A 27,530-nucleotide genomic window follows, 5' to 3' on the forward strand; every position below is an offset into this window, starting at 1 on the left:
CAGGGCCCTGTGTGGAAATGTGGGGTGGCGAGAGGAGACTGAAACACAGGCGTTCACTTTATTGTACTAATTTCCACAGCTCTGTTACAATGGCTACTTCAACCTGAGTGCAGAACCACAGCTATCAGTCTATGGCAGCAGAGGAATGCCCAACTCCCTAAGGTGTATTAGCATCCAAGCACTATAGTCTTCTCAGCCTGTTCACAAAATAAAGTTTTGTACAAACCCTGACATTCTGTGCTTCCTGAAGGCAACTACAGTGACTCCTGCCCCACAAGTGTAGAGAGCGCAACCTTGGAACCTCTTTCTGCTTGGTGCAGCACTCCCCATTTGAACTCCTGGGGTAGGTGTCATCATGATGTCCACATGAATGGACTGGAAGTATGATTACTATCTTTATGCAGATGAGTTTATTCAGTTAGCTTTCCCAGACAAGACCCATGATTGTACTTTTGCTGCAGACAAATAGTCTTCACAACTTTTCCATAAACCTCATTTTCAATGTAAATAGTCAACGGCTGACCTTGTTTCCAACAGTGAAGGCACACAGCTGTGAAAATCCCACTGTCTTTTAGCCCAATGAATAGGAAATGTTCTGGCTTACCTGAAATGGTCCTTTATTTGAGAAACAGAGCCTAGTCAGATCCAGCTCACCCTGGAGACAAACAGGTCACCCAGAGCAGAGATGGAAAGTGACATCCGAAGATTCGGGTTTATTTTTTCAGATGTTAACCCCATGCTCTGCCATAGAATAAACTTGTGTTTTCTTGTCAAAGTATAGTTAATCTAATGTAGGAGAAAAAAAATTGAATTATGCTGGCTGTGGAAGTGGTCTCAAGTGGAGGCAACGTCAGAGGATGGGGCATTCTCCTGCTGCCGTCCTGACTGGCAGGTTTGATTCTGTTCCCACGCTGCAAGCAGACTGAAGTACCTCTTATCACAGATTTGTAGACCTTATTACTTGACGTAAAGGAACATTTAAAGTAAGTACAGAAAGTTTCTTTAAACCCATTTAGATTTTGATCCTGATGGTATTTATACAATAAAAGTGATAGGAGGTCACAGAAGCAACCCTAGGACCATATGCAAATTCTTAAACTAAAGATCCAGACGTAGAAAAAGAATCTTTATTGCTTTCTAAAAACATTTAGGTCCCACATACACAGCAGAAAATTTATTTAATCAGATATTATGGCTATAAAAAAGTTTTAACAGTCTCAATTCCTCAGTTTTGTTTTGCCGATGACACAAGTTGTTTCCTCATGGACGGACCCTTTCCATATAGCTTAGTAACCATGACTTAAGCTTCAATGTGGAATACAAGAGTGTGCAACCTTCTCAGAGATCACTTAATACCGCACCATTATTTGGCCTGTTTGTTGCTTAAAAGTAGCAAGGCTTTCCATGTCCTAGAGCTGAGGCCTGCACTGGTCCGAGGGGAAGGCATCACAGGGTCAATTTTCAAACTTTGGCCAGCTGTGTGGTAATAGCATGTCACAATAATGCTGGTCCCACTTAGTAAAATGACAGGCTTAACAATTTAAAATCTTGCCAGTCAAATAAATAAGAATTGCTGGTTACCATCCATAAATTCACTTGCTACCAAGTTGCACTAGTGTGAAGGGGGATTTAAAATTATAAACCAGAGGCAGTGACAGTGTTTGGTGGCACTCCAGAGACTGAAGTCAGACATTGGCCCCTTTTGCCTTAGTAGCATTTTCCAGGATTCTCTGTTTCCATTCTTCATAATCTTGTTTTGCTTCGGTTTCACTTTTCTGCCGCTTGCGAGGGGTCTCAACTTCATCCTCATGTTCTATGGGGGCAAAAAAACCCCAAAAAACTTTCAGGAAACGCTATCTATCATGCATAATATTTTGCCTACAGAGAGCGCCTAATGCCGAGTCTCAGGCCCCTGGAATGTACACATGCCAGTCTACTTCATGCACACAAAGACTACCATCAATCATTGGGGAAAAAAAATCAAGCTGCAGTTTTGTTTAACACTGTGACCTTCACATATTTGTCTTTTTGTTTGAGTGGAAAAGGCTACCCTAGTTCCACTAGACTTGCTCCACAAAAACGTAATGGTGCTTCCACGAGGCCAGTGATGCCCAAACTTTTCCTCTAGTGCCCACCCCCACCCCCCCGCTTACCAGTAATGGAATCTGTCCGCGCCATAGGCGCTGACTCCATGGGTACTCCAGGGTTGGAGCACCCGTGGAAAAAAATTAATAGGTGCTTAGCACCCACCAGCAGCCAGCTTCCCCCCTTCCCACCCCAGCGCCTCCCATCTGCCGACGGCCCTATGGATAGACTCAACCCCCCCAGTGCCTCCCGCCTGCCACAATCAGCTGTTCCACATCGTGCAGGAGGCGCTGTGGGGGAGGGGGAGGAGTGGGGACAGGATGCGCTTGGGGGGAAGGGGTGGAACTGGACAGGAAGAGGTGGGGCGGGGTGGGACCAGGTGGGGTGGGGGCTTGGAAGAAGAGATGAGGTGGGGGCGGGCCTGGTAAGAGGCGGGGCAGGCTTGGGGGAAGGGGTCGGGTGGATGTGGGGCCTGGGGTGGAGCGGGATGTTGAGCACCCCCAGGGCCCGGAGAAAGCCGGCGCCTGTGGTTCGTGTCCCCCCTCCATTGCTGCACACCCAAGACTTCCTGAGCAGTGGAGCTTGGGCTTAAGGCAGAGCTGGGGATAGAGGCGGGGCTGGGCTGGGATAGAAAGGGAATGAGGGCAGTGCGGGGCTGGGCTGGGGGGCAGAGCAGAGTTGTGGCTGGGGGCAGAGCTGTGCTGGGGGTGGAGTTACAACTGGGTTGGGGGGGGAGGGGAGGGCAGAGTGCGCTCCAAATAGGGTCGGAGCTAGGCTGGGAGTCGGAGCTGTGGCAGGGGTGGAGTGGGACTGGGTGGTCCTCCCCCGGAGGCTGGCTTAGGCCCTGCTGCGCAGTACCCTGAATGTTCCTTCATGACCCCATAGGGGTCATGTCCCACTTCACTAGGCTCTCTTAGCATTTTCAACATCTGGCCATTATTAGGCAACAGCAGAAGAACAAAGCTTAATTTCACAATTAGGAGACAACTTACCTTCTTCCTTTTCAATGCATTCAAGCAAAGTCTTTTGGCTTTGGGTTGGCTGAGGTGTCAGTGAAGCACAGTCTCCTATTAAAGAAGAGAAAGCTGCTTTTATTTATTTAATTGTGGACAGTTATTGGGGTACTAGAGCACCTAATGATTCACATTCATGCCATACTTATGTACCCTCCCCCCCTTTACCTTTGCTGATAACTCTGGCAGGACCCTCCCTTGCTTCTATTTCTCCATCACCTTAATCAATGTATTTCTATTACAGTAGCACCTGCAATGTGCTGGGTGCAAGCCACACACACAAGAACAGTGTCTTCCCTGGCAAACTTCCCAGCTGAAAGTGGCATCAACAATCCCTGTTTCAGCAATGGGCTAATTTCTTGTAGGAGCAGCAACAGATGTGGGTCTTGAAGGGGTTTTCAAGGAGGAGAGGGCAATGGCTTTATGGATAAGTTCAGGTGGGACATTCTCTGCATGATGAGCATTATGGTAGGAGGTGCAATGACAGGGGATGGGGGCTGAGGGTGCCAATGGTGGAGTACGAGGAAAAAGTGCACAAATCGTGATGGGGCAGAGTTGTACAAGGAAGGTGAGGACATCGACTTGGTGACTGGAGAGGGACAAGACAGAGGGATTGTAACAGGGGCTCTGTGACAAGTACGGAAGATGATCTTCGCAGCTGCACTATACGAAATGGAGTGGGACTACAGGAGCGTCAGTCAGGGGTGGCAGCTGCACTACTAAAGGCAGGAGAAGAGCAGGACCTAGAAGAGAGTTTTAGCTGTGTGGCAGTAAAGAAAAGGCCAGAACTTGATCTATTGCAGAGGAAGAGCTGTAAGTTTTGTATTGCTCCATGTGTGGGATAAGCACCATGGAGGAGTCAGACATGGCTCCTGCGTTATGTGAGTTAGATGACAGACTGACATGACATCCCTGAGGAACAAGACAGGCAGTGATCAGAAAGTGAATTGAAGGAGACAAGTTAGGAGTGGACAGACACGCTGGCACCAAAAGAATAGTTGAAATTATAGGAGCAGAGGAGATCACCCCAAGAAAGGGTGCAGAGAGAGAAGGATGTTGCCCTGTGGGACCCAACAGCATGGCTACATCACCTGCGTTCCAGACCATGAGACTGCAAGCACTGAACACTTACTGCTGATCTGCTGGCCAATTGTCTCCAGCTGGCTGCAGAGCCGATCGAATATTGCCTTCTTCACCCCAGAGGTATCCACCATTTTCTTCTTATCCACTTTTAGTTTCAAGCACCTAAAACAGGAAGTTAGTTTATTTTCTGAAGGAAGCAACATTCAAACACACATAACTCAGGTCAATGAATGCATTTATAGGCAGCGCTGCCTGAGAGAATAAGCAGAAGGCTGGGGCCTGGAATTCCAAAATTCTAATCCAACTTGGCTACTGACTCACTTTGTGACCTTGCTCAAGGGACTTCCTCCCTGCCTCAGTTTCTCCATCTGCAAAGAAGGAGATAAGCCATATCCATCTGCCATACAGGGAAGTTGTGATGATCAGTTAATCCTAACAGTATGTAACAATTTGGAACAGGAAGTGAAAAATTTCACACCTTGTTGAAATTACAGGGGGAAATTTAAACAGGAAGAAAGTAGTTCTACAAGTTGTAATTTGGCCAGGACACTGGGTAAACAATCCTACTCCTGCAATGAGTCAAATGGGACTTTCACCCCAGTAGACAGGTGCTCATTTTTAAAGCTCATCTGATGAACTGTACAACACCCCTAAAGCCAGACTGGTTCATAAGATTTCTAACATGTATAACTCTTGGCTTGGGAGAAGATTCATGTTCAGTAAAAGTCCATGTGGGTTTTCTTGAGTCATTGTCTGCTGGACACTAACTTGCAGGCTGTTGCAGCTCTCTCTTTAGAGGGCTCCATGTCTCAAAGGCAAGATTGCCTGCAGGGGTAGGGGAGGCGGAGAAACAGATGACTATTTGGAGCTTGGTTTCAGAGTGGTAGCCGTGTTAGTCTGTATCAGCAAAAATAATGAGGCGTCCTTGTGGCACCTTAGAGACTAACAAATTTATTTGGGTATAAATAAATTTGTTAGTCTCTAAGGTGCCACAAGGACTCCTCGTTATTTTTATTTGGAGCTTGTCAGTCTTTAGCCTTTCTGCAATGGCTCCCAATTTGAATGCAAAACATCATCTTACTACCACTGCACATTCCACAAACATCTTTGTTGGTAATATGACCAACTCAAATACACTCTAGTCCATCTTGGCAAATAAACAAGCTTCCCACCAAATGCAAGATATTAACTAGTAACATTCTTATGTTGACAGGTTTCAGAGTGGTAGCCATGTTAGTCTGTATCAGCAAAAAGAACGAGGAGTACTTGTGGCACCTTAGAGACTAACAAATTTATTAGGGCATAAGCTTTTGTGGGCTAAAACTCACTTCACTGGATGCATGCAGTGGAAAATACAGTAGGAAGATATTATATATACATACATACATACACACAGAGAACATGAAAAATGGGTGTTGCCATACCAACTCTCATGACACTCATCAATCAAGGTGGGCTATTACCAGCATGAGAAAAAAAAAACTTTTGTAGTGGTAATCAGGATGGCCCATTTCAAACAGTTGACAAGAAGGTGTGAGTAATAGTAGGGGAAAAATTAACATGGGGAAAGGTTTGATAGAAGGTCAAACACACCCAACAGATGATCTTCAAATGACTGTCACATTACAGAATCATCCATCCATTGATACTTTAAGTACCAGTGGCAACATTTATTATAAAATCATGTGATTTGCCTTTGGGCTACAAGACTAAGTGTTTGATTTAATGTTTTCTTTCTCCAAGGCAAAACACAATCTAGGCTGAATACTTCGCTACAAGGAAGACATTAGCCTCAGCAGGCTGTCAAGACTATCTGCAGTTCTGAGAGTAGTGCTACAAGATACATTTAACCACCTAATGGTGCTTCAGGATATTAAGGAATTCTGGGGACTGGAGCAGCTGTTTGCATTGTAACAGCCACTTCACACTTGTGAAATCTTTCATCATCATGTACAGCATGCCTGTGTTGCGGGGAAATCCAAGAATGTGATTTTGTGCTCTCGCAGTTAGAATAATGGGGAATCTCATGTAACTGTATGAAGAGCATACCTGCAGGCTGTGAACAATGCAGCTGTTGTGAACAAGGGTTTTGATAAATCAAGATCCATCTGCTGCATTTCAGAGAGACTGGATTCATACCTAAAAGAGAGCAGCGGTGTTTACTACACAGCCAGTTTGCTTCTAAACAAAGCTTGTGAAGTTTATTACTTTGGAACTGAACAAAGACCTGGTACAAGATTGCTTAGTTCTTTGTCTCAGCCAGAGACAAACATTTTCTACTCCTGGCTGAGAACAGAAGAAAGGGGCAAAGAGGGGAAAGGGATGGCAGCACATCCTGAGATACGGGGGGTGGGAGGTGTGATATTTATTTCAGATCAAGAAATCAGGCAGAGGGGACAAGGTAGAGTCAGCACAGTCTCTATTCTACCTACTCACCACACTCAATGGAACCTAGTAACATCTATAAATTATCTCTAAAAAATGTGATAAGCCACTTTGGATTCAATTCATCCCAGTGCAGAGGGCCAGCCCATAGTTCTTGTAACCATTTAATCCCCACTTAATATAGGGCTTAAGCATGGCAGAAGGCTTTGCGGGTTCTCAGCACAGAGGTGAATTTCATTCTCCGAGTATTATGAAACAGCCAACAGACCATTTATTTCAGTCTATTGTTGTCAGACTGACAGGTGTATTGTTTATACAAGGAAATATCTACAGGTAAGTTTCAATCGCCTTAATCTTTAAATATGATGCAGCCATGAAGAGTGTCAGCTACATAAGTGAAGACTGTTCTTTGCAGCCCAGGATTCATAGATTCTAAGCCCGAAGGGATCATTATGTTCATCTAGTCAGATATTCTTTTACGCAGCTCATAAAACTTCCCCAAAATAATTCCTGGAGCAGATCTTTTAAAAACATCCAATCTGATTTAAAAGTTGCCATGACCCTTGCTAAATTGTATAGATCATTAATAATCTCAGTTTAAAAAATATGCCTTATTTACCTACTAAATTTGTCTAGCTTCAACTTCCAGCCACTGGATTGTGCTATGTCTTTCTCTGCTAGATGGATAAACCCACCATTAAATATTTCTTCCCCATGTAGGTGCTAATACTGTAATCAAGATACCCCTTAACCTTCTTTTGCTAAGCTAAATAGATGGATTTCCTTGTGCTTGTCACTAGAAGGCAGGTTTTCTAATCCTTTCATCATTCTTGTTGCTGTTCTTTGATCTTTCTTGAATTGTGGGCACTAGAACTGGACAGTAGCATCTATACCCCTGCCAAATACAGAGGTAAAATATCCTCTCTATTCGTACTTGACATTCCCATTTAAGCATCCAAGGATTGAATTAGCCCTTTTGGCCACAGTGTCACACTGGGAGCTCAGGTTCAGTTGATTATCCACAACGACCACCCTGTCAGACCAAATATTTATTGAACACTTCTGCCTTTTCTGCATTATTATTGAGAATTCTACCATTTCCATTTAGCAATGTACCAACCCCACTGTCAGGATTTTTTTGTTCCTACTTTTTGTTCCCCCTTAAGTCTGCTGGCCATAGATGTCTCCTTATGTCCCTTTGCTTCCTTGATTAATTTTCTATAGTTCTATCTTCTAATTGATAGCCATTATTACTGGCTTCCCCTTTCTTCCATTTTTTGTTGTTGTTGTCATTGGTTTTTTGTAATTTCCTGTTAAACAATTGCTTTTGTTAAAGTGGATATTACACAGAGGAGAGGGTTTTAAGTGAAGGGACTCTCAACTTTGTGAAGTTTTCTTATTCAACAGTTTTGACCAAGAAAACGTAGGATTCATTTTGGAATGGATACATTTCTCTCAACATGTAGTTTCTTTCATTTGTATGTATCTTCTGGAACTGCAAGGTTGATGGAGAAAGGGCTACAGGTAGGGTTAAATGAGAGGAAGTGTGGGGCTGTGGATAGGAAATTGGACTGGGAGTCAGGAGTCCTGCAGTCTATTCCCAAATGGTCTAAATTTTTCAAACATAGGTTCCTAAATAAGTGGTCTAATTTTCAGAGGTGCTGACCACTCAACATTCACTGAGATCAGTGGGAGCTGCAGGTGCTCAGTACCTCTGAAAATCAGGCTTTTCACACTTAAAGAGCAGTCTTATTTAAAAACAAAGAAAGCATTTCCATTTCTAATAGAAATGGATGATAAAATGATGGCCATAAAAGGTTATGTGCCCTACCTTTGTAATATTTTTGAAGCGGTGTTCACTGCCTCCATGCAGCAGAACTGTACAGCCAAATCTCGGATTCCCAGATTAGAGTTCAAACCTAGCAAACACTCAAAAGACTTCATACAGCTCTGGTAAGTCCTCTTGTTCAAACCGGAGAGTTTAACTAAGTAGCTCTTTGAAAAACAAAACAAAACTTCATGTGTAAGCAGAATTTCCCTTCTGGTACTTAACCTATCTAAATAGAATAGAATACAATCCATCTTCTATTTTTGTTTTAAATAGTTTTGTTGTTGTTTGCTCATTGTTTGGTTAGATCTGTTACACACGTGAGGCTGCCCTATGAAGAGGAAAAAAATACACAATGGCTAAGGAACAACACACATTTCAATGCAGAGTTACCTTCAGATAGTTATACCGGTGCTGCAGTTTGGAAAATGATTTGGCCCTTTTAACTGCCTTTTAGAGAACTAAGATACCAGGATCACTGAGCATTTGTATGACGGGTCAGTGCTACTCATGGGAATCTAGGCAATGGAAACCTCTCCCATGTATGGAGGAGAAATCTAAAAAAGATTACATGGACAATCAGCTATGTCTTTTGTCCCCACCATCACCGAAAAAAAAAGACAATTGTCTTGCCTGGCAGTCCTGCAAATGGACATCCACAGGCTTCCACGGGGCAGAGGGACTCATATGTAGCCACTGTTTCCTTTTGGTAGCTTTAAGAGCCCCCTTGCATCACTTCTCACAATAAAGGGGCACATCGGCTTACGGTTTACCACCCTTAAGGAACCCTCAGTCAGGGGCAGTAGAAGTCAATTCTCAACAGAATGTAATGGAGACTCTAGTCTTCAATTCTCCATTGTTAACCTCTGATGAAAACTGGAATAGTACTGGATTGTTGGAAGGACCCAGTTGCAGACTGGTCTGTAATGTGAGGAAATGGGAATTTACTAGTCTTTCCTTGCTGCCTCAGCATATACACTAAACACTGTACAAGTTTTATGGGAGTTGGTAAGAGTTAGGACGAACAAAGAACCATGTCACGTATTGTGTCCTACTTTGTCCACTGGGTGTTGCATATAGCCAGCTGCTAGGTCCAGGCACATCACCGCATTGCTTGTTGCTGTCATCTGAGCCAATAATCCTGTGCACTTCACCTGGGACAGTCGCAGATATTCTTCTGCTTTTCTATAAAATAGCCCCACATGAGCACACACACGCACAAAATGCCATTCGTTAATACTACTGAGGATACAGACTGGTGGCATTTACATCTGCAGGAATGCAAACATACATACCCAGGACTGGCTGCTTTAAATCAAAATAAAAAAAGATTACAAAAAATAGGACGTCAGTTAAATAAACCTGGAAGCACTGGCAGGCTGATTTGCATAACTGTGTATGCACTGTAGCGTGTTGTAGCCTACAGAAATGTCAGTCAAATAGTAGTTAAAAGGAATTCAAAGTAATTTTGAGTAGTGTTAAAAGTAATTTACCTTTTTCCCTGGATTAGGCACTGAAGAGAAGTTAAGAGATTGGATTTAGTTGCAGGTGTTAGTGATGTTCAACTATTACATCTATTATAATTCACACCTTTAGTTATTTCAGGGCCAGTCTATGCATGAACTCTCTCATTTCAAATTTAATTTAATTTAAGGTGTGAATTAAAACCAATGTAGTTATTTCAGTTCAAGTCTGTGATTAGGCCAGCTATAAGAGACAAGTGCATCCCTATAAGAGGTTTAAAAAGGCAGCAGAGTTTAAGTGAATAATGGGAAGAATCATTTAGGCCAAGGGTCTTCTCTGTACAAGATTCTGCTTTTTTTGCATTAAGGTGTCCCACCATTGCTCTTATAGGTGAGGCTTAGCAATGACAGGAATCCTAGCACAGATCTGCTTGCAAGTATTTTAACCAATGTGGTCCCAATACTGCAACAGGCTTACCACAAGCATACTCCTTCCTGCACTCACACGGAGCCCTACCACAATGGATTGATTTAGATCACAAATTTTTAAATCATATTTGTATTTGTACTTTAGTTATTTTCCTAAAGAAAGTTGATTCTCAATTGTTGGTAACCATTAAAACATGTTGACTTGCAACTAAATACAGCCTTCACATTAAATTTGGTACTTCTTTTTGCTAACCGGGAGGGTTCACTATATCTATATGCATTTATTTAAGCAATTATAGAGCTTAATTTTTACATTTATTATGTCAGAAAATGGTGAATGATGCATTTCTTATTTACTAGATGATACATTTTTACTTGTGATTGTGTCAAGTTCTATTTGGATGGAAATTCAATACAATTAAAAATGCACAAACCCAGCATTTTACATGTTTTTATTAAATAAAACTACCGTAAGTGTTCAGGACACAACAAAATTTTTCATCAAAACTGTTTTGCATTGAAAACTTATTTATTAAATAAAGGAAGAACTATCTGTAGTTAATGAATTAAACTGATTGTTTCTGGTCACTATGTCCTTCAAGATTTTAGAACTAGATTTTATCCTCCCGCCTTGTTTTTATTCATAGATTGGAAAAGAAAAGGTTCCTTAACTTTCAATGAACTCATCATTGAACTGACCTAGTTCAATAAACTGAAATGAAGAAAACAGAGACTACAGCTGTCAAAAGTTGGTTTAGCACTTCAATAAACTCCCATTCCACGTGCTTAGCCAGTAGCTTCCATCAGTTCAGCACTATGATTTTCTGTAAAACTTGGTACCAAACATTCTTTCACAGGTGTCTAGCTGGGTCTTGCCGACATGCTCAGGGTCTAACTGATCGCCACATTTGGGGTCAGGAAGGAATTTCCTCCAGGGGTGAGATAGGCAAAAGGAATCCCACGGTTTTTCTGCCATTCTCTACAGCCTGGAGCCTGGGTCACTTGCAGGTTTAAACTAGTGTAAATGGTGGATTCTCTGTAACATGAAGTCTTTAAACAGTGATTTGAGGACTTTAGTAACTCAGCCAGAGGCTAGTGGTCCCTTATATGAGTGGGTGGATGAAGTTTTGTGGCCTGTTTAAGTGCAGACATAACCTAAGTTGTGTTTATCATCACAGTAGCCAGGGCCATCCCTAGGGGGGTGCAGGGCCCAGGACAAATCAGCATAGGGGTGGGAACTAGGGGTGCATAGGGTGCTGCAGCACCCCCAGGATCCCAGCTGCCAGCCCCACACGCCTGGGGCTCTGCTCCCTGCCTCAGCTGGAGGTGGTGGTGGTGGATGGCTTTCAGCACCGCCACTATTAAAAATGTTCTAGCACCACTGCAAATCCACCCCCGCAGGCTTGGGGGCCCCACTCTGCATCAGCAGCTTGTATGGCAGGACGGATCCGGCCTGGTGCTGGGCCACCTGCTGCTGCTGGCAGTTGCCGGTGCCTACTGCGGAGCTATTGTTGGCCATAGCGGCTCAGGGCTCTGGCCGGAACTGGGAATTTGCTGCACCTTGTCTTCTGGGACTGATTGCGCCGGCCAATCGCCGGGGGCCCCCCAAAGTGCAGGGCCCGGAGCTGTTGTCCCGATTCGCCCTACCCAAGGGACAGCTCTGATAGTAGCATACTTCCTCCTCATTCTTACATGTTCTGAGCAGTGAGATATTTTAAATTTCAACAGTTAATTAGTTATTAGTATCTGAGTTAGCACCCACTGAAATAAGTGGGGCAGTTGACACATCAGAGCTATAAATGTCAGGCTCCCTACAAACTCAGTCACACATTATTATTTATCTTGTACACTGTATAGTTACATCCAGGTTATGGTTTTTTTACAACCATAACAGCAAAGAACTATGACTTCTCTACATGGGGAAATTGACTGGAATAGCTTTCTGTGTGGACACATTATTCCAGAATAGTTGGTGCACTTTGAGCATACTAATTATTCTGGAATAAAGTGACATATCCAGGAATCGCATCTCTGCACAAGGAGCTTTATGGGAATAGCCTAGAGGATAGGGCCCTGGACTGGGACTCAGGATACCTGGATTCTGTTCCAGTTTAGCCTCTGTGTGTGCATGTGTAAATGACTCTGATTTAGTTCCTCCATCTGTAACATGGAGATATTGACCTTTATAAAGTGTTTTGAGATCTACTAATGAAAAGTGCTATTTAAAAGCTAGTTGTTGGGCTTGGAAGGATTACATTTTTACTGGTAAACATTGATTCCACTCAGGGTGGATAAAAATCAATGTTTTTCTTTTTACTAAGTAAAAATCCACTCTGATTTCACTGTACACATACAAACTGACCAAACAAATTTCCATCAACAATCAAACTTTACAGATAGCATATGAAAAATGCTGCTTGAGAACTTAAGTTTGATTTAAGAAGATTACTTTGTATATTTTGACATGTGATGCTGACAATTTGTGTTTCAATGGTTACCAAGCTTTAACTTTTTGAATCAACTTCTACTGCCATTGTTTGTCTGACCCCAGCATAATTTCCTGCAACTGTGAAAATTTAAATAATCTAAAACAAAATTAAAAACCCATAATTTTCTGCAATTGAGACAATCTGAATTGATAAAAAAAAATGCGTATAAATAAACCAGCGATTGCTGAAGCGATAACTACAAATCGAATTCTGCCAAGCCTAATTACAGTGTAAACGCTCCGGGCGATCATCCCCTCTATTATTTAACAGCAAAGAGATGCTCGCATGGCTCCCGTCGGACCCAAGGTGCTGCCAGTCACACAGGGATCCTGCCACCCACCATCACAACGCCGCCACCGCCGGGGCGCAAACCCACCCCTCATGCCCAGGGGGCGCGAGGGGGCAGGAAACCACTGCGGGCGGGCGGCCGGATCCGGGCCCCAGGGAAATGGGCCCCGAGCCCCCCCTCCCGTCTAGGACACCCCGGCGGCTCCGGGGACGGGTCCCATCCGGCCCCGCCGAGGCGCTGGGGCTGCCCCGGCCGGGCACTGGGGAGCGTGTCCCGCGCCCGCTACCTGAGAACTCCGGGCGCAGCGATGCCCAGTTTGGGCGCCAGCCGCTGGATCACTCCGGGCTCCTCCATGGGCCGCATTTCCCCGCGCGCGCCGCTCGCCACAATTGGCCCTGCCCCTTCCGCACCCCGGCTCCTGTCCTGAGGGCGTGACGTGCACTACAGGCGGGGGAGGTGAGCCGCCACCTTGGCGGGGCGTATTTCTGAAACTCATTGGCTATCCCGAGCGTCAATCGTGGCTCACTAGAACCAATCAGCCTTGACACCTTGACTTCCTCGGAGTCGGCCAATGAAGAGGGGTCACTGTTGCAGGGAGGCGGGGCTTCGAGGAGGCTGTGGAGTCACATGACAGAGAGACGCTGTCTGGGCTGGTGCTAGCCGCGGGCTCCGAGCGATCATGGTGAGTGGGGCTGGCCTGCGGGCTAGAGCTTGGAGGGTGGCGGCGGTGGCGGCTTGGGGCTCAGGCAGGCTGAGAGCTGCCTTGGCCTGCGGCTGGAGGCGGGCGGGGGCTGCAGCCCTGCCGGGGGGAGGGGGTTGGCCTTGCTGCGCTGGGGTGAGGGGCAGGCCCTGGCTCTCGGAGGGGGAGAGAGGCAGCCTCGTCCGCGTTCCCCCTGTTGCCCTGGAGGGGTCGGGGCGGTTCCTGGGCGTGGGCGGTCTGTGCCCGCGTGCCCTGGGCAGGAACAAGTGCAGTACAACGCTATCCTTGCTCGGGCCACCCGGGCTTGGCAAACCTAGCAAGGTCTAGCTTTAAAACCAGCCCACCTCTGCCATCATGTCACTGTTGCGTTAAGTGGTTCCTTCCCTCCTCCAGTGCTCTACTCAGTCTGAGGCTGATGACTGTGAATCCACTTCTGTGGAGGCTGAGATCTTTTTTATATACTTTGAATGAGGTGGGAAAATCCCTGTGTGTTTTTTTTTTTTTTTGTTAAGGCTGAAATTCCTTTAGCTTGGTGCTACTGGGTCTGGTCCAGTTGAGCGCTCTGTTATGTTGTTGTGGCTCTGCAGTGACTCCATTGAAAATGCAGTGGCTGGCTTTGACGCTGATATTTTGAGGAGAAAATCTGGCCTGTGACTTCTTTGTCTGCCTAGCTGTGAAATGGGCAGAAGAATGTTTGCCTTCCTCCCTGGGGCTCATTTATGCTTATAAACCTCTCAGAGATTCTTGACTAAAATGTGAGTTGTTAGTGCAAATTAGAACTGTTAATCCACTAGTATAGAAATACCTAGGTATCATTAAATTTCACAACTAAATATTTGACTATACATGGGATGTATATATTTTATCATAGCAGTGCCTTAATAATGCTTTTGTGGTTAAAGTTTAAGTGCAATTTGCCAATAGCAGGAGTGGCACAGTAAAAGTATTAGTAATACCAAAGCTACGGTTAGGATGGCTTTACTGTCCCCACTCCAATGTGCAGTCTACAGTCACTCATAATATTCCATAGTTTTCATCTTTCAGGCTGATCGTTTCCGGTCTGGGTCTCTGACTAAAACTGAATTTTCTTTTGGGTAGTTTGAACAAAAACAGTTCACTAATTGGAGCACATGTACAGTGAAAATATTTTGATAGGTTTGTTCTTGTTTTCAAACAGCCATACTGTTGCAGTGGGTGAGGAGACAAACTTGAAATTTGGCATGGAGATAGCATTCATCGGGTAGCGTCTTATTTTCAGTGGACTTGAAAGTTGTGATGTGCTTAAAATTGTATATGCTCAGTATGTTTTGCATTGTGTATTATTGCTAAGCTTGTAACGTACAGTTAAGACAGGAAGCACTGCACATTCAGGTGTTGACTAACTTTGCTATGGAATGAAAAAACTAGTGGTAGTGTTCAGTGAATGAGGTAAAGAGCTTGTCTTATTTGCTGCACATCTTATAAAGTAAAAGCTACATAGCTCTGAAACTTTGCAGAAGAAAAAGGACTCCCACAGACTTCCTAAGATATGTAGGGCAGGAACCCTATGGTAAATCTATCAAGGTGTATGGGTACATTTCATTTGAAACATGCTTAGAGGTCTTGGGGTTGTGTGGCTAAGCATTCCAGTCAGGCAGTGTCAAGATACAAGTTCAATGTGTAGCCTTATCTCCCTCTACAAATACATTGTGGTAGTTGTTAACTAAATGATCACATAACTTTTTACAACCTTTGTTATATATTTAGTACTTAGATCAGATGTTCATCCAGTCAAGTATCCTATTTTTAATAGTAGCCAACTGACACCAGAGGCTTCAGAGGAAGGCGTAAGAACTCTGCAGTGAGCAGATAGGGATAATCTGCTCCCCTTTAAGGTCCCTAATAGAGACTGGTTTAAGCCAGTGGTTCTCAACCTGTGGCCCAGTCAGCACAGAGCTGCGACCCATGTGACATCCTTAGAGCCATACAGGTAGTATTGGATGTGGCCAACAATGGTAAGTTGAGAACCACTGGCTTAAGCCTTGAAGTACAAGGTTTAATATCTCTTCAGTAAAATTGTATTAACTGTGGATATTCTTCATATCCAAATAAATGGTCAGTCCCTTTTGAATCTTGTTCACTTCTTGGCATCAATGACTTCCTGTGGCAGTGAATGCCACAATTTAATTACATGTGTGAAAAAAGTATTTCCCTATACTGATTTTGAATTTCTCTCCTTCCCTTATTGAATGTTCTGTTGCGTTACGAGATGTACCTTCTCTGGACCATTCAGTAATTCATCAAACTTTCTACTAGTCCACTTTATGCCAAACAGTCTGCTAAATTTCGAGTACACTGCAAATTGTTCTTAGACCTCATCTGAGGTCCCTCACCAAAGGCTCTTAAGCACAGTAACCTGTCATGGCATAGGAGGGAAGGTCTTCTCATGGATTGGTAACTGGTTAAAAGATAAGAAACAAAGCATTGGAATAAATGGTCAGTTTTCATAATGTAAAAAGGTAAATAGAGGTGTCCCCCAGGGGTCTGTACTAGGACCAGTCCTATTCAACATACTCCTAAATGATTTGGGAAAAGGGGTAAACAGTGAGGTGGCAAAATTTGCAGATGGTACAAAACTACTTAAGATAAGTCCAAGCAGACTGCGAAGAGCTACAAAAGGATCTCTGAAAACTGGGTCACTGGGCAACAAAATGGCAGATGAAATTCAATGTTGATTAATGCAAAGTAATGCACATTGGAAAACATAATCACAACTATACATATAAAATGATGGGGTCTAAATGAGCTGTTACCACTCAAGAAAAAGATCTTAGTCATTGTGGATAGTTTTCTGGAAATATCCACTCAACATGCAGTGGCAGTCAAAAAAGCTAACATAATGTTTGGCATAGTTACTAAAGGGATAGATAATAAGACAGAAAATATCCTATTGCCTCTAAATAAATCCATGATACGCCCACATCTTGAATGCTGCGTGCAGATGTGGTTGTCCCATCTCAAAAAAGATACATTGGTTTTGGAAAAGGTTCAGAAAAAGGCAACAAAAATGATTTGGAGTATGGAATGGCTTCTGTATGAGGAGAGATTATTAAGATGGGCTTTTCAGCTTAGAAAAGAGACTACTGGGGGGTTATGAGAGAGGTCTATAAAATCATGACTGGTGTGGAGAAAGTAAATAAGGAAGTGCTATTTACTCCTTCTCATAACACAAGAACTAGAGTTCATCAAATGAAATTAATAGGCAGCATGTTTAAAACAAACAAAAGGAAGTATTTCTTCACACAATGCACTGTCAACCTGTGGAACTCTTTGACAGAGGATGTTGTGAAGGCCAGGGCTATAACAGGGTTCAAAAAAGAACTAGATAAATTCATGGAGGATAGGTCCATCAATGCCTATTAGCCAGGATGGGCAGAGATGGTGTCTCTAGCCTCTGTTTGCCAGCAGCTGGGAATGGATCACTTGAGGATTACCTGTAAATTCCATCTGGTGCACCTGGCATTGGTCACTCTCAGAAGACAGGATACTGGGCTAGATGGACCTTTGTTCTGACCCAATATGGCCACTTTTATGTTCTATCTGTAGTCTGTTGTGTAACACTTTATAATGGTATATAGCATTCACTATCCAAACTAGTTCTGTAGCTTATTGTTTGATCCCCTGAATACTACCTACAGTAGAAGCAGCTTGAAAAGTGTTTATATAGTAAACACTCAGTGACAAAATTTAATAAAATACATACCAGTATTTTAAGAAGAGAAGAAAAGTCACGTAACTTTTTTTATAAATTCATAGCGATCATTATGATATTCATGTGAACATGTAAGAACAAAAAAAAGATGCTACTTTGCAGAGTTCCCTCTAATTTTTCCCCACTCACATGCGGAATGAATTTTGTTACGTGCTCCAATCTGGAGGTGATGTGTGATGCATCACCTTCAGATTGGTGCACATAACAAAATTCATGTGGTGGGGGTGGAGCCGAGGGGTTCGGCATGTGGGAGGGGGCTGAGGGCTGTGTGAGGGCTCCGGTTGAGGATGCGGGCTCTGGGGCGGACCTGGGGCTGAGGGTTGGGTACAGGGGGTGAGGGCTCCGGCTGGTGGTGTGGGCTCTGGGGTGGGGGTGTAGGAGAGTACTCCAGGGCTATGGGGGGAGAGAGAACTCCACCCAACTCTCTCTCCCTGCAGCAGCACCTGGGCTTGGTGGGGAAAGGCACCTCTCCCTGCTGCAGCAGCTCCAGGGCTGGGGCTGCAAGTTAGGTGCCCCTCCCCTGGCAGGTCCGGGCCAGGGCTGGGTTTGTACCGGGGGAGTGGCGCCTTGGCTGCGGCTGCATTCGGGCCGCTGCAGGTATGTTTGAGCCAGGGTAGGTGCGAACTGACTAGTCCAGGTGCCCTGGCCGGGGCAGAGTTGGAGCCCGGGGGGGGGGGGGGGGGAACGCCCTGGCCACAGTAGGTTCGGGGCTGGGCTAGGTTGGGGCCCGGGGAGGAGTGCCCTGGCTGAGGCAGTTGCCTGGGTGGTTTCCCTGAGCACCTGCGTAGTGCTAAGAAGGCTGCTCTGTGGCCACACAGCTTACAGGGAACTTAGCTACCTAGTTAGGCTGTAGAAAAATGCGTTTTGTACTTGAGGAACGGTACATGATCACCTGGAGACTAGCTGAAAATACATACTTAGGATATGTCTACACCACAGGTACTACAGCTGCAGTTATGCTGCTGTAGTGTAGACATTTACTGCAGTGACAGAAGGGGTTGATCATTGTTGTAGTAAATCACCCCCGTCTCCCAGAGAGGTAGAAACTGCGGTGATGAAAGAACCGTTGACCTAGCTGCGTCTATTATGGGGGTTAGGTTGACCTAACTACATCACGCAGGGCATGAAATTTTTCAGAGGCCTGAGTGCTGTAGGTTGACCTAAGTTTTTAGATGTAGACTAGACCTTCGAAAGGAGCAAAGTTGGAATTACACATGCAACCCTCCTTTATCATTTCCTGACTTGCGTGCCCAGCCAAGTAATGCTAACATAAGATTTATTGGCATTACAAATCCCTTTTTACGGGGACTTGTAACCTCACCCTTTTCTTTTGTGTAGTGATGAAAGCTGCTACACAGATGCATATTTTTCTTTTTTTACCCAAAATAAAAAAATCTAGTAAGTTGCTTTAACTTATGCACTTTATGAAGGTCTGTGAACTTTACAATCTGTTCAGAAGAGAAATTTTCATCTTACAGACTAAAATATTAAGTTTATGGGAAGTGCAGAGCAGTAGCTTTCTTTGTTTTGTTTTTAACATTTTCATTTTAAAATCTGTATCTATTCTGTGCCTGGCTGTTGTGGTTCTTCCCCCCCACCCATCTGAAAAAAACCTCTTCTGGGGGAGAATGGGAATAGGTGGTGGTCAGGATGACCAGGTTCTTCCTATTAAATTAAACATCAGACTTACACTACGTCATTCACGTTGTAATAATCCATTCCTCACATAAAATACATATTGTCCAAAATGAAAAGGTTGTAGTTTTGTAAATAAAACAATAATTTTACCACTGTGGGCATTCTGTGCTAAAACATGTAAAATTCTGTGCACAATATTTTAAAATTCTGCAAGTTTTATTTGTCAATAAATAAATGCAGAGGCTCCAGCATGGCAGTGGAGAGCACAGGCCACTGGCTTACTGAAGGTGGGAGATCACCCTGCAAGCCTCCCATCCCGGGACCCAGACTCCGCGGTGAGGCTGCACCCGACCCTGACACAGCACAGGGCCTGGACTTGCCCCAGAAACACTCTGGGCCCCTGTCCTCTGTGTCAGGTGCATCAGGTGTGGGGCAGGCAGCCTCAACCAGGCAGGATCCAAGTGTGGAGGGAGCAGGGAGTATCCAGGTGTGGGGTGAGAGGATTCTGTGTGGGACAATCTGGGTGCAGGCAGCTCAGTGGGGGGTCTAGGTGTGAGGAGATCTGGATGCACAGAGGCTTGTTGGGGGGGTTCCAGGTACAGAGGCAATGGGACTCTGCAGGGGCTTCCAGGTGAAGGTAGTTGGGGCTCAACGGAGAGTCTAGGTGTGGGGGGCTCAGCAGGAGGGTCTGGGTGTTGGTGAGTTGGGGGTCTGGGTGCAGCTAGCTGGGAATCAGTGGTGTGGGGGTCAGGGTGGTGCAAGGGGTGGGGCATCAGGGTGGGAGTTTGAGTGTAGGGCGTTCAGTGGAGGGTGATCTGGGTATGGGGTGGAGGTCCGGAGTGGGGTGTTCCCAACCCTGCTGTGATTTCTCTTTGCTGGCTGCTCCGGGTGCTGAAATGATTTATCTGCTCTGCTAGGGAGTGGGTCCATGACTGCTCTTGCAGCTTCCCTGTTAGACAGTCCTTTTTCTGCAAGGAAGCAAATAAATCTGTGATAGACATGAATTCTGCACACGCACTGTGGCGTAGAATTTCCCCAGGAGTAAATAGTTAGCATCCCAGTCTACTAACTAATCAGGCTTACTATTCTTTCGTATCTGCCTGTAGATAGTGATCTTTCTTCAAATTTACTGAATTTTATCACTCGGCCAGTTTCCTTCCTCCAACTTGTTCAAATGTAAGGCTTTTTAAAAACTGGTAGTTCTGAATTCAGCTGCTCAGTATAGAGACTTCTATAATTTTCCAGCATTTTGATGCAACAAAATGTGACACATTCCCCTTTGTAATGTTAAACTGTAGAAGAGAAGGAAGAAACTCAGAATTATGTTCTGTTAGTAGTGTAACTTCCTCTTCTTCCCTGTCTGGGGACAACCAATTGGCTTTTGTGTTTGTGATCAGTCATATAGACTAATGGTAAGGTTCCATATTTTCTCTGAACTGTGTCCTTATGTGGTCCAAAACTTTGTTAATTTATGCAGCCATATTTCCAGTGACACTGACAGTGGTGTGTTCATCTTGTAATCTGTCAAGTCCATCTGAAGCCACCTTCAGTTGCTTTTGTGAAATTACTTTTATGTTGTGATCAGTCTTTGCGCTTAGTGCAAATTTCAGTGTAGATTTCAACACAAGGTAGCCGGATATAAATGTAGATAAACAATCTTTTAGGAACTTCTGCAAAATATTGTGGAACCTGAGGCATAAATCTTATTTCACTCAGCTAATCTGCTTCCTTATGGTTTTAGAAACTCAGAAGTCCTTCTCTGTTGTGCCTTGGGACTGTGCAGTGCTATTCCTTTCTTGATGAGGTTTAAGTAATGTGGTGAATATTCATATGCCAAAAGGTCTGGGTAGTTTTGTCAGAGAACTTACAATCTTTTATTGTCTGAACAAACAGCAGAGACTTCCTTTTTATACTCTTGTGTGCTCATCCTGGATAGCATCTTCAACACCTTGGACATAACATTCTGGAGTTTTATTTTAATATGCTGAATGCAGTAGCATAATATAGGAACACACTTTTCACTACATACATGCTTGTAGTTGTTAGAGTTGCTTCTGGTGTTCAATTAACCATTTTATGTCAATGTCAAATTATTTGAGGGGTTGGGTTTTGGGTTTCTTCCTTTAATTTTTTTTACCTCAGTTTCATCACTTAGAGCATTAAGTAATAGACCTGCACAGCTGTAAATTCAAATCTGTCTGGAGGATTATATTCAGGGCAAAGTGCTTCTTTCCATCTTTTCATTATGCTGCTCATATTATGCTGCACTGAAGGTGGTGGTGATAGTTTCAACCTTCTTTTATACTGTCATGGCAAGTCCAAGTCTTTGTCTTTCAGTTTTTTTAGGGCATTATTGTATGTGTGTGTGAGAGAAACACACACTGATCCCACCCCCCACCCCCCCCATAGTCCATGTTGAAAAGTTTCTATTGCTGGGCATCGTGGAACAGTGACTTACCGGAGCTGGAATTTGATGTCATTGGAAAATCTTACTTCCTGGATCATCAAATTCTCATCAGTGTTCTAGTCTTCATCTTCAAATAGCTACTGAATGAAACTCTCTTATTTTTGATGTTGAAGAATCTAAAAGGACCCAGTTTTCTATTTGAGATGAGCATGAATCTTTTCTCATTTTCTAATGCTTTACAATGTTTATATTGCTGTAGAAGAATGATTTAGTTTCAGTGCTTAAATCCATTTAGTTTTTTGTTTCTTACCACTTCCTTAAACTTTAAGGATATTGAGTCAAACTCTGATACCCGGTAATATACTGTTACCCTTTTGCAGGCTTCATCAGCAGCTTTCATACTTACTACAGCTGGAATGAGAACTAGATGAACTGCCTTAGTGAATGCAGGTTGTGAAGGCTGAAAAATAAGTAAAGCAGACTAACCCTTTATACAACCACATCAGATGCCCGGGCCCACCTTCCAGGAGTCTTTAAGCTTCTTCCAAGCAAAGTCCCCCTACTAGTTGACAACTCCGCTTACTGCTTATTGAATGATAGACAGTTCTGCTAACTAGTCACACACTTTTTAATTGTCAGTGACTCCAGTTGCTCACTATTCCATCTAGGCTTCTAGATTTAACAAGAACCTTAGTATCTTCACCACTCTCGTTTTAGAACAGTTACACTTTTTGCAGGCCAAAATTAGTATTAAAAATTAAAAAAAAAAAACCCTTTGTTCAGATCATATTAATATAAATACTTCAAAGTGATACAGAAGTTAAAAAGGAAAAGGGGGGGAAGAAAAAAGCAAACCTGCAGCAAGGGACTTTTCCAGCTGACATAGGATGGAAACAGAAAATATTTCTCTTCAGTGGGCTTATATACTAACTTTCTGCTCTTGAAGAGCTACAGTGGACGTTATAAGCAATGCTGAAATTGTGACTGTTCAAAAATAGTATAATTGTATGCAGTGTTGTAGCTGTGTTGGTGTCAGGGTATTAGGGACACAAGGTGGGTGAGGTAGTATCTTTTATTGGACCCACTTCCGCTGAAGAGCGAGACAAGCTTTTGAATTTGAACAGAGCTCTTTTTCAAAGCTGAAAATTTCTGTTTCAGCTGTGAGGATGATTAGCAGTGGAGCAGCTCATGTGTTAGTGTCAGTGGGTTCCAGAGTTGATACTCAAATGAGGCAGACATCATGCAGTTGGTTACGTGGTTCATATTTGGAAGGCACTCTTTGCAGCCCTGAGGACTAAACAACTTTTTAAGAAAATAGCAGAGTGTGCACGTGAGCTTAGATTCTGCACAATCTGGTTATCATGTGAGCAATACAAATAGATCATGCAGGTAGTACCCAGCCCCTGAACTGTATATTTGGCAACCCTGTAGAACATCAAATTATGCTATTATTTTTTACAGCAATTGAGTTAGATAAGAATATACTGTCACTTGCAATACTTTTTTTTCTCTTTCAGTTAAATGTAGTGTTAATATTAAATACATTGACTCAAATGCAGCCAGTCTTGTTGTCTGTTACATCTTTGGCTTAGTAATTTTACATTGAAAGTAAGAACCTGATTTTATTTTTAGAAGTCTTAAGCTTGCAAAAGGCTTGCCTAATTTTGGAGCACAATTCTATGGTTGTGTATGCAAAGGAAGAGTTCTTCATGTGTTCATGAAAACACCTGATTTACATATGCTAATCAGAGTGCATTTGTACACCTGAAATTTTGGCTCTAAAAGATGATGCTCTTATTACTTTAATATTCTGCAGAGAGAGAGGGTGCCAGGAAGTCCCACCAGCAGACCAAACTATAGAACAAACTTTCCTGACCCTGGCATTACTCTCTGAGGAAGTGTGCTAAATCTGTTAGCAATTGCTGTCGTACTAGTAATTAGTCCTTGTGCAAAAATGGTCTTGTGGTTAAGGCACCGGACAGGGAACGGGTGTCAATTTGATTCCCACTCTTACAGATTTTTTTGTATGTGTGTAGGCATGTGACAATTTGTATCGGTGCCCCATCTGTAAAATGTGGCTAATACTTTCTAAGGTACAAGGATCGGTGAAAAAAAATTCATATTTGCCAAGTGGTCAGTTACTATGACAGTGAACACCACATAAATTAGAGCTTCTGAAATACGTAGCTCTATACAGGTCTCTTGCTATAACAGTGCCTGAAGAAATCCCCCTGCCTTGTATGAGTAGGAACTTGACCTGGTACACATCATTAACTTCTGCTATTGATTTAAGAAAATGGATTCTAGCTAGCCCTTACCATTACAAAGACAGCTTTCGATATAGTGTTGTCTTCCTGAGCCTGTAGAAAGATTTCCCAGGCTGCAGACGTTGCTTATAGCTTTACCAAGCAGTAGCTGAGTGAAATTAATGCTGACTCGTGTTGCTGTCAAGAACATTGTGGGACCCAGTGATGCTATCAAGAATCCTGGGAATCTTCACTCTCTGCTGCTGTTTGTGGAAAGCTAGTGACTGTCAGAGCCAGGCTGTGGGGTTACAGGGAGGCAAACCCCCAAAACGGAGATGAGTCGTGGGGGCGAAGTAGAGCAGTGGAGACTCTATTCATTTTCTTCTCTTTGCTATATGTAGCAGCCAGGATCCTCTGGAGCGTGGAGAAAAGATGGAAAGCTCGTCATTCTTTCTAGTATATGGAGGGGGGCAAGAATGGAGCCTCATGTGTATCTAGCATCCTAGCTGGGAGCTGTTATAATGCACAGACAAGGATGTGTGGTTGGATACTCTGCTAGGAATCTTCCTCCTTCCCAGCCTTTGAGGATGGCCAGTAGGGCTGGGCTTCTTGTCAGGGTGGTGTTGTCCCTGGATTTCTTTGATAGAGATTCTTACCTCATATTTTATCCTTCTTTTTGGCTGGTAAGTAGTCTCTCACTACTATCATCTGTCATATTCTTCAAGTCCTGTCCCTCTGAGGTAGTATTCCCATCATTTTAAAAATGGGAACTGATCTTAACAGACTTTCCCAGGACCACACCAAGTCCCTGACCAGACTGGAATTACATCTTGGAAACTGACTTCTCCAGGTCCCTTCCAGCCCTATATTTCTATGATCTGCTAGCATTGACCTCCTACCCCAATATACCATTGCACTATCCAATATTTAAACATAGTGATAGCTAGTACAACTCTTCTCCTAGCATGGACAAGGCTTATGTGTTAATCATACTAATGAAGTGTCTTTCTTTAATGCACTTGTTATTACTACTTTATTATCTCTCTTTAACGCTGGAGACCGCACTAGGCCTTGGGGAATGATCTCTGTCCTTCAGAGACGTAATTGGGAATGGGCATAAAATGTTATGTGAATATCTGACTCTAAGTTAATTTTGATGACATTATAGGTTGAATAGTGGTAGTGACTTGACTGTGCTGGGGAGTCAGTTGCATCACATCTGTTTTTTAAAATAAAAATATTAACTTGGATTTACTCATTGAATAAAAATCAGTAGAATTATAATAGTATTAAGTTGTAATGGCATCAAATATTTACTTTTGAATTTTCTGCAGTTATTCTTGTGTGTTTTGGATAGGTGACTATCTCCCTCTGCAGACATTGCTTTAGCACTATATACTTTGTGGCTTATATGTATGAACAACATTTATCTTCAGCCCTGAATTTTTACAACTGGTATATAATTAACTTCACTCTTTTCAGATGAAAAGGGAAAAGCCGAATTATGTGGTTTTTAAACCCAAACACTTTAGTCAGTGAGGGGGAAAATAGATGTGTTCTTGCAATTATGGACATCTTATTCCTGAAACAAATTTCCTTGCGTTAAACTGTTTCAGAGGTATGTGTGTCACGCTGCTTTGTTAAAAGGCCTGGCCAGGACCAAGCTAGGGGAAGATGTGTTGCACCAGAATGCATCCTTGGCCTAGAGGGAGCAATGCCTTTTTTTGGACTGTGCAATAGGGCACAGAATTTGGGTAGAAATCTTAGGTAATCATAATTAAGGCTTATCTGTACATGAATGAAATGAGGCATTACCCTAAAAATACAGTCACTAGTTACACAAAAATAACACTTACAAAAAACTGCAGTTTAACTTTCATAATTAGTCATGATAAAAACAGTAGCTTGTGGTTCTGCTTCAGTCTTTTGTGAATTAAATTATTCCTAAATTGCAGTAGACATCTCCCCCTCCTCCTTTCCTCGTGTTGTTTGCTTTGTAATAACTGTAGCCCTCTATTATAAAAAGGGATAATAATAAGGAAGTGACAAGGCTTTCAAATAGGAAGGAGTTTCTTGAAGCAAACAATTGTCTCCACTTCACAGGAAGTGGGGTAGGGGGTGACGTGTTAGAAATTTGAATATTTTAATGCAAACTGATCTATTGGGCTGAATTTCGGATATTGCAGCCTTTAATATATTTTGCTTAAGTTTCAAACTTGCTGTTTGTGAACTGACTTACTATAATTCTGCAATGGAGAAATAAAGATTGTATTTTGTAAAGAAGATGCTTGCTATGAAAGGGATTTTGGAATGTGGCAGTCTAAATCACAAATCTGTTCTACTAGTTCAGAAGTGAAGGCGCAGTTGATACTAATATTTATAGCTATTTATATAAGATCAGTGTTAATGTACAAAGTCTCAAAACATTGTAGAAGACTAAGTCTTTTTCTGCTCTGTATATGGGCAGAAAATGTGATACAATAAATGAGATCTTAACCTGGCAAATAACAAGGGAGATTGTATTTGGGGTAGGGCTAGGGAGTACTTGTATCTGTGTCTCCTTGGTCTGGATGTGCTCATGATATTGTACCAAATATTTAAGTCTATCATCCAAGCTGCACGCTACTGACGCAGCGACTTCTAGTATCTCCATGGATATGTCATGATCCCATTAGTCTTGGTATCAGTGAAAAGATTGGTTGTTCTCTGCTGAAACAGTGATGGGCTCTGAAGGGCTGTCTGATATCTAAATGAGAAGGACCCAAATTAGTTCAGAGCTGAAGCTTGCTGGATTCATCAGGGTGCAAAGCTGTGAAGTGGGGGAGCAGAAGTCCTTGAACACACGAAAGACATTTTACGGTCACTTACTGAGGACATGTTCACTGTCTACAAATGTATACTGCACTTGTGATCTGTTTAGTATTCTGTTTCTCTAATATTTGCCCCAGTTAGAGCCATCTGGTACTGGTAAACTTTGCTATCCGAGTAACTTGTAATTCTGCACAAAGATAAAGGTTACAGTTTTGAATGGGACTTTGTTCTTAATGCTCCGGGGAGGGGAGCAGCAGCAGCCGCAGCCATACTCTGTTGCCTCTGAATGCGCTCTGCATGGCAGTGACGGTGCAGCCAACAGCCTCTCCATGCTTTATTTTGGCCAAATGTCTCACGCAGGTCCCTGCTGAGCCTTGGTGAGTGTTAGACTTGTTTCTATCATATCCAGTGGCTTTGCTGTAGAGAAGCAAAGTGGGAGGATGTTCTCACTATGACTGCCCATAGTGCTCCTCTCTCCTGCTTCCAAAAATGGCCTTACATAACCAAAAGCTCTTTCTCTGTTGAAGTGACCGGTTTCACAGTAACCGTATTCGCAAAAAGAAAAGGAGTACTTGTGGCACCTTAGAAACTAACCAATTTATTTAAGCATAAGCTTTCGTGAGCTACAGCTCACTTCATCGGATGCATACTGTGGAAAGTGTAGAAGATCTTTTATACACCCCACTCTCCTGCTGGCAATAGCTTATCTAAAGTGACCACTCTCCTTACAATGTGTATGATAATCAAGGTGGGCCATTTCCAGCACAAATCCAGGGTTTAACAAGAACGTCGGGGGGGGGGGGGGGTTAGGAAAAAACAAGGGGAAATAGGTTACCTTGCATAATGACTTAGCCACTCCCAGTCTCTATTCAAGCCTAAGTTAATTGTATCCAATTTGCAAATGAATTCCAAT

At 43.2% G+C, this 27,530-nt stretch overlaps 2 protein-coding genes across 4 annotated transcripts in view; one reads left to right on the forward strand and one right to left on the reverse strand.

Moving 5' to 3' along the window:
• Nucleotides 1-1,113: 1,113 nt before the first annotated feature.
• Nucleotides 1,114-13,461, reverse strand: ORC6 (origin recognition complex subunit 6). Of its 3 annotated transcripts, XM_077831153.1 has the most exons (7): nt 13,351-13,461; nt 9,450-9,579; nt 8,398-8,561; nt 6,231-6,320; nt 4,231-4,343; nt 3,078-3,152; nt 1,114-1,813 (listed from the first exon to the last, which is right to left on the reverse strand). In XM_077831153.1, exons 1-7 carry the CDS (start codon nt 13,425-13,427, stop codon nt 1,686-1,688), a joined length of 777 nt encoding a protein of 258 aa, XP_077687279.1. In that variant the 5' UTR covers nt 13,428-13,461; the 3' UTR covers nt 1,114-1,685. The 3 variants fall into 3 exon arrangements, with proteins under 3 accessions (XP_077687279.1, XP_077687278.1, XP_077687280.1); XM_077831152.1 differs by lacking the exon at nt 13,351-13,461 and having other exon boundaries at nt 9,450-13,157; XM_077831154.1 differs by lacking the exon at nt 13,351-13,461 and having other exon boundaries at nt 8,398-8,725; nt 9,450-9,557.
• Nucleotides 13,462-13,701: 240 nt separating this feature from the next.
• VPS35 (VPS35 retromer complex component) overlaps nt 13,702-27,530 on the forward strand; it is a 43,481-nt gene continuing 29,652 nt past the window's right edge. Inside the window, exon 1 of the mRNA XM_077830864.1 lies at nt 13,702-13,746. Within this exon, the coding sequence (XP_077686990.1) occupies nt 13,744-13,746 (3 nt within the window). The 5' untranslated portion in view covers nt 13,702-13,743. The remainder of the gene's footprint in view (nt 13,747-27,530) is intronic.

The sequence above is a fragment of the Eretmochelys imbricata genome, chromosome 12 (assembly GCF_965152235.1).
Source record: "Eretmochelys imbricata isolate rEreImb1 chromosome 12, rEreImb1.hap1, whole genome shotgun sequence".
In the NCBI taxonomy this organism is placed as follows: Eukaryota; Metazoa; Chordata; order Testudines; family Cheloniidae; genus Eretmochelys; species Eretmochelys imbricata.